The following is a 7,487-nucleotide window of genomic DNA, read 5'->3' on the forward strand; positions in this document are numbered from 1 at the left end:
GCCAATATATGTTTTTCATAATTAGATGCAGAAGCAAGCTGCTGCACTGCAAAGAATCACATTTTACCTATACATTTATTAAGCAATTTAATGGCTGTTGCGTACACGCATGTTTACCAGAATCCTGTTACAGATAAATAATTAGTTAATTCACTTATAAATAACATGCACTCAAAAATTTATATAGCGTAGAGTAAGCAATCATACCGAGCAGCAAAATAAGGCATAAATTTGTAATGCACTGCTTTTATTGGTATAAATAATAGTACATTGATCCAAGCTCATTACCCTGTTGGCTTTTGGTAGAAGTGAGAGTTTGTGCAGAGTAGGTAGCGTGGCAGACTTGGTATCTTAGGAAGACATGGAGAGAGAGAAGAAAATTAAAAGGAAATTGAAGAAAAGCTACTGAGGAATACAGTTTCCATAGTGCATTGAATTTGATTTTCACTTCAGATTTTCTATTATCTGTCTAACAATAAAAGAAAGACTGTGTGAAAAGGTTGATATATTCTGCCAGCAACTGGAATTCTGTCACTTCCTGTAAATATGAAAACTATTTTTTTGGACACAAAATGCACTTCAATGGGTAGTGACTGTATGCCAATAAAAGAGCATACGATCTCCGAACTGTTGGGGAAACCTTACTGAGCAGCATACCTGGCCTGCCTGTCATTAAACAGCAAATGGCAACACCACAGCCATCAGGCTCCTTCCTGTTTAGTAACTCCCTTATGAGTGTTTTGTCAAGCACCGAGGCAAAATAACATCCGGTCCTAATTCCGTACGGTTGAAGTGTTCTTAAAACATGTAAACATATACTGCGAAAATGGGGATGTGTCGTTCTGGAAAAGACCAGGTTGGATTGTTACTCTATTTTACCTTTCTAAAGCAACCTTTTAAAATGCTTCCATACTTGTGCAGTCTAGGAGATGGAGGCATGCAATTTTGAAAGCCGTGCAGCAACTCTGGGGGGGTTCCCTTGAAATATTTACGAGTCAAGGACAGTGTGGAGTAAAGTGAGAGCTGGTTTCCATGCAAATGCTGCTTTGAAGGCAAATACAACAAAAATGACATGAATATGTACACAAAGGCACCTATTTTACAGTCCAGGAACAGGTTGCTGCTATGGCCAAGCCAAAGAGCACTAAACTAAGAGAGTCTAAAGGTTCAGCAGTTAAAACTTTTTGAATTACGGCATAATTTGTGGTTGGGGAGAAAAATCTGTTGTGCCTTTGAGGGTTTATTTTAAGGGAGAGAGCAGAGACTGGGCTGCTGCTCTTAAATGCTGTTGTCTTAAGATCTCCTGTTAATGATGAATGCAGTAATGGAATGGCTGCCTCCCGTTTAGAACCAGCTTATCCTGTTACGTAAAACACATGCCAGCGTGCGTGTATTTAATTACTTGTTACTATCTTTTACTTTCAATAGAAAATATAAAAGCAATGGCAGCGTGTATATTGGCTCTCTTGTTCCAGACTGTGCCTTTGTTCTGCTAAGCGAATCACAGAGTCATTCAGGTCGGAAGCGATGTCTCAGACACGCAGTGCAGCCGTCAGCCATCAGCTGTGGCCGTGCCCGCCATCCACGCCCCGCGGTGCAGCCGGCTCTACGTGCGGGCAGGCGGCTCTCCCGGGCCTTCCCTCTGTGGAAGGGCTGGAAGACCCCTACAGCTGTCAGAACGGCGAAATCCCCGCACCACGTCGCTGCAGGGGAAGCTCACGGACGTAACCCGACGGGGAGAGCGGAGATGTGGGGGAGGCCGGCCCGGCGGAACGGAAAGCGGCGGAACGCCGCGGCGCCGTCCCCGTTGCCGGCGGACGCGCGGAGCGGGAGGCCCGCAGCGCGGCGATGGTGGGCGGCGGGGGGACGATCCGCGCCTTTGTCCGCGCCCTGAGCGGCCGGCGGGCGGCGGCCGGTGAGAGGGGAAGGGTTGAAGGGGGGCGAGCGGGCGGGGCTCGGCTTGGCGGCAGGGTCTGCGGGGTGTAGCGGTCGGTGTCGCGCGGCCCGAGCTCCTTCGGGGCCGCTGCAGGCGGCAGGCGATTTGAAGAGGGCCGGGCAACGCGGCGGCCTTGGCCAGGCTGCGCCACGCCCGGCCGGGTTGCGCGCAGGCGTTTGTCGGCCGGTGCCCGTGTGCGTGAGCTGCAAAGGGGCGTGCGGCCCTGCAGTGAATCAGGGATGGGAGCCCTGGGGTTGTTTTATCCAGAAGCGTTTTTGTGCAGGCGCGGTCAGAATAAACTGCCTTCCTTTTTTCTAACGTAGCAGTAACCAGTAGGTATTCAAACTGCACGCTGATGAGGCTGTGCGTAGGAGTCCCAGAGCAGCAGGGACAGGCCGGGTTGCTTTCTGCCCGCGAGCTGCAGAGCGGTGTGTGCCGCTCAGTGCCCCCTCTGTGTCCGCAGGTGGCCGCGGCGAGCTGTCCTGCTGCACCGGCGCTCTCCTGAACCGTAATGGCAGTGTTCGGCTGAGTCCCAGCAGCGCTCCAACTGACCTAAACGGCAGCATGTAAGGACTGGGGCTGGACTTACGCTGTGTGACAAGGGATGGCATCGCCCGAAGGCATTTCTAAATACCACAAATACTGAGAGTCTGATGAAGGCTTTTTTTTCTTCTTCTTTTTTTCCTATTCTCTCATTATGAAGAATGTGTTTTCTCACCACGTTTCAGGTATTAGTTTCATGACATGGCTTTCGTTGCTCAGGGTGACCACGAGGAGGCTGCTCAGCACCTCGCAGTCATCGGTGGATCCAAAGGAATTGAGGAAATTCCAGCTCCTGGCACACAGCTGGTGGGATGAGCAAGGAGAGTACTCAGCCCTGCACTCCATGAATGACATCAGAGTGCCGTTTATTAGGTGTGGGTTTGAAGACAGGTGTTTTTATGGGTACTGTTTCTCTGCAACCTCAGAAAACACTGAGAATGTATAACCATTACCAGCACGTAAGTTAACTGCATGTTGCATTTACTGAACCAGCCTGTGTGTTTGCCCTTTTCTGCCAGAGACACTGTGCTGAACATGGGCAGCACCTACCAGCGGGGAAGCCCACTTTCTGGGATCAAGATTCTGGATGTTGGCTGTGGTGGTGGACTGCTGAGTGAGGTGAGAAACGGTGTGCTCCTGTTTTTCCTGTTAAAAAGCACATGTATTTTTTGAGTTAACTGTGATGCTATTCCATTTCTAATCCTCAGAGGAGGAGCTCTTCCAGTAATGCCTTAGTTTTTGCAGTACAGACAGCATGGGCTCCTGAGTGGTCTGCAGAACCTGGGGGCTGAGAGGTGGAACCAAATGGTTGCACAGGCTCTAAGCAGTGCTGCATCTCATCAGTAGACCATGGGTTGTTTGTAGCTTCAGCATTACAGGTGTGGCCGAGTGATCCTGGGAAATTCATCAGCATCTGAAATGAAGTGTTGCAAATAATCTCTCCCCATTTCTTCTTTTTTTTTTTTTTTCCTAATTCATTCTGAGCAAAATCCTGTGGTCTAATGAAAGCTGCTCTCTGACAGGACGTGCAGAACTGGTGTGCTGCCTGGCTCTCTCAGGCTAATAACTGGTGGATTTCGGGTTGGAATAACATACATGTGGTCATGTTCAGCAGCCTGTTTCGGTTTCAGAAGAGGTGATGACTGAGGTGTTAACCTATGAGTAAGAAGACACTGGAGGAGCTTGAGTGACAGCCAAGCGTGCTGCTATCCTAGCAAGCATCAGTGTTCAGTTCTCAGCAGTGAGAAAGCCCCAGATATAATCACGGGTTAAGTAACCATTAAAAAGATATGAGGATTTGCCGTTACAGATGGATGTTGAAGAAAGTAATGACAGTAATTAAATAAGGCATTGTTTTCCCCCTTTACATGCTGTGTTGATTTTCCTCCTTTGTTTTCCCTCTACCTGAGGGTAATGTTGGAGGAAATCTTTATTTGGGGCAACAAAGTGGATTCAGAAGTTTTTCTGAAAAATACTATATATTCTGGTATTTAGCTTTCTGTTGGAGAAAACTATTGCTCCAAGGCAGCTAAAGCTAAGTGTTTTTATTTTCCCTTTAATTAACATTTAAAATAAAACTGCTGGGCCAGAGCTCATCATTTATTGGCATTTGCCTTGTTTCCTGCATCACTTACGGACATTGTGAAATTGAAGGCACCTTTAATTAAAAAAAAAAAAACCACCTCTGCTTTCATGCAGAGAATAAATTACACTTTGTATTCTTAGCCTCTAGGTAGACTGGGAGCTTCGGTTACTGGAATTGATCCTCTGGAAGAAAACATCAGAGTGGCGGATCAGCACAAGTCATTTGATCCAGTTCTGGCCAAGAGAATACAGTACAAGTCTAGCTCACTGGAGGAGATTGTGGAGGAGTCTGTGGAAATGTTTGATGTAATTGTAGCTTCTGAAGTCGTGGAGCATGTGGCTGACCTTGAAATGTTTATCAAGTGTTGCTGTCAGGTGTTAAAGGTAAGAGAGTTCTTGCTTTCGTTACTGGAAATATTCTCTTTTATTATGGAGGTTTTCATTTGAAGGTATGTGAGAATGCCTCCATCTGCATCCCCTTCTCCACCTGGGTGCATGAGTGCTGAGCCATGCTCCAAAGGTGTGAGTACATCTCCCCACCTTCAGGAACCTGAAACTGAAGGATATTTATTTCCCCTGCCCTGCCTTAGGAAAGTGTTAGTGGCATTACCTACTGTTGAGATATAGCTTTGCATCATAAATCTGGTTGCATCCCATTTCATCTAGGTAAAACAAGTCAGTGCTGTTGGTGATGGAGTGCAGTGGCTCAGACTGCCTTTAAACTGACTGTAATCTGGTTCAGAAGAAGTTCCTGAGTTGCTTATAAAGGGTGATAGTGATCCTCAGAGATAATCAGGTGTTGTTTTATTCCTTTTGATATCTTTGCAAAGAAGGATGGTAGACCTGGTGCACAAGCAGCATCTCTCTAATCTCGTGATGTGTCTTTCTGGTCATCAGAAGAAATTGTAGATTATTTGAATGGAATCCTTAACTAATTTTCAGTCATTTGGGGACATAGAAATTATCCTTTTTTTTTTTTTTTTCCTACCAAAAAGTCTCTTAAATACTTAGAATTCATTCCTGCCTTTGGATTTTGTCCCTGTCATCATTAATGCAAGCACTGTGTTCAGCAGTCTGATAAGTTGAGCAGTACTGCATGTTGTACTAAGGCTTCAATTTAAAAACAAACAAAAAAACATAACACATCTTTGTTTTTACTACAGGTATTGTATTGACTATGCCTTTCTTTTATCCATTTCCTGAGTAATATTATAACTGACTTTGTTAGATGGTTTTTGTGCAAGGAAGTGGTTTTCATACCCTTCTGAATATGGTTATGTCACCTTGTAACATATGGGCTTGTAGATAGACAGCTTAAGCTTTAATGAGAGTGAATTTAAAGTGTATTTTCAAATAAATGTTTTTCTGATTTAACATTTTAATATTTTAACTAGCCTGGAGGTTCTTTGTTCGTTACTACAATCAATAAAACTCAGTTGTCCTATATCCTGGGAATTGTGGTTGCAGAAAAAATAGCAGGCATTGTACCAGAAGGAGCACATGACTGGGAGAAGTTTGTTCCCCCAGAGGAGCTGGAGCGCCTCTTGGAAGCGAGTGAGTACTGGGCTGGGTGATGGGAGTATGGGGAGAGACTCAGTGCTTGCTGTAGGAGTGGTGAGAGGATAGGACAGCTAGGGTGATTGCTGTTGGCAGTACACAGCTTTTCCTGTGTGAGTTACTAGATAGGTGTTGAGTACCATTTCTGGGTTAGAGACACTGCTGCTTGCTGGCTACTGTATGAACTAAATGGAGTTGTACGAATGCAGAGATTACTCGAACGACGTTACAGCTGCCCCACTGTTGGACAGCTGAAGCAAGAAGGCCAAGGTTTTCCATCCTGTTCTGGTGGCAGGATGTACACTCTGAAGTGGTTCATATCTTCTAGGTCAGGTTTCAGGAAATAATCGTATTGGCACTCCAGAGCTGCTGTGCTGCACTGCTTTGTTTGTCATCTTACTGCTGGGAGGTGTTTTATTTTTGGTTGTGGCTCCATGTTGTTTATGAATATTATGTTACTAAAAGATTCCTTTAAGATTGTGAAGGTGAAATCTACCACAAGTACAGCAGTCAGTTCTTGAGAAGGAGTGCCATGCTGATTTGATCAAATCAGCTGTGGTTTGATTGCTTTTACAAGAGGAAGAAGTACTGAGCTGGAAAGAACTGTGCTTCATTGTCCTCCTTCTTTAAACATGCTTTAAAACCCTCTCACCAAATATTTCACTCTCCTTTAGTTCACTGTAGGGAACCTGATGTATGAGTATTCTCTTGGTAAGGCCTTTGCATGGCACCTTCCAGAGGTGCCATCAGGACCACGGCCTGACTCAACGTGCTGGTGCTTGTTGCTATTCTCTCCTGAAAAGGAGAAGCAGGTGCAGTGGAGTGATTTGTTTTGACTGGCTGTTTGTTTTCTGCCTTGTCTGCTGCATCCTACTGGGACATGGCAGAGGCATGCAGTGAACTGAGAGCTGCTCAACAGGGAGTGCTAAATCGCTCCTTGCTTGCACCAAGTTTTTGATTGCACTCTTCTGCCTTTCTTATATTTCCTCTTCTTAGGGGGATCTGCAAAGTCCTTCCAAAGACATGCTCACATTTTGATTTTTAAGCATGTGGTGTCAGTCTGAAGGATGTGTCTGTCTATAAAAAAAAAACAACTTTACCATTCGCCCAGATGTGGTTGCTTGTAGTGTATCTCTTTGCAGTGGCTTACCATATAGTGTGGTAATGGTGTGTCACTTCTGCTGGTGGTGTCTGACAAAAGCAGGCTTGTGGTGCACAATTCCACAAGTGGAAGAAGCGTATTTCAGACTTGCTGTTTGAAAGTGTTTGATGTGGCAGTGACTCAGAAAATGTTTCTTTGTGCCTTCTTACTTTTCTAGATGGCTTCTCTGTCAAGACTGTGAATGGGATGCTGTACAACCCCCTCACTGGGTCCTGGAGCTGGATTGAAAGCACAAGCATTAACTATGCCCTGCACGCTGTGAAATCTGGGGGTCAGGCACAGACAAGCCAAACAGAGCCTCTCTCAGAGATGGAAAGTGAACAGTGCTCAGCCACAGCTGGCACCAGCGTGTGACCAGCTGAGATACATGCTGATGGACTGCCACCAGGAACAGAAAAGGTTTTACACAGACAGGCACAATAAAGCCTTTTGTAACAATAAGCTTGCTGTTTGCATTAATAATGTTAGTACCATTTTTGGCCAAATATTTTTGGGCAGTTTCAGGAAAAACAAGTGCCTGTTATCTCAGGAATCCTCTAAGATTGAAATGAGCAAAGCTCTGGAAGAAGTCTTTGTATAAAAAAAAAGTAGTTTCAAATTGTTCCCTCAGTAGCTTTGAGAAGGCTCTTTCTTTGGATGATGATGTTTGTGTCATCTGAGGAAAACTCGTCTCTCCATAGAACGATAGCATAAATGCAGGATGAA

General features: G+C 45.3%; 1 protein-coding gene across 1 annotated transcript; it reads left to right on the forward strand.

Annotated features, from left to right (window-relative positions):
• The first annotated feature begins 1,794 nt into the window (after positions 1-1,794).
• COQ3 (coenzyme Q3, methyltransferase) lies at positions 1,795-7,224 on the forward strand. The gene is made up of 7 exons (XM_031611111.2): positions 1,795-1,915; positions 2,400-2,502; positions 2,699-2,881; positions 2,998-3,097; positions 4,205-4,447; positions 5,458-5,617; positions 6,940-7,224. Exons 1-7 carry the CDS (start codon positions 1,849-1,851, stop codon positions 7,134-7,136), a joined length of 1,053 nt encoding a protein of 350 aa, XP_031466971.2. The 5' UTR covers positions 1,795-1,848; the 3' UTR covers positions 7,137-7,224.
• The last annotated feature ends 263 nt before the right edge of the window (positions 7,225-7,487 follow it).

Source organism: Phasianus colchicus, chromosome 2 (assembly GCF_987193195.1).
Source record: "Phasianus colchicus chromosome 2, bPhaCol1.hap1.1, whole genome shotgun sequence".
NCBI lineage: Eukaryota > Metazoa > Chordata > Aves > Galliformes > Phasianidae > Phasianus > Phasianus colchicus.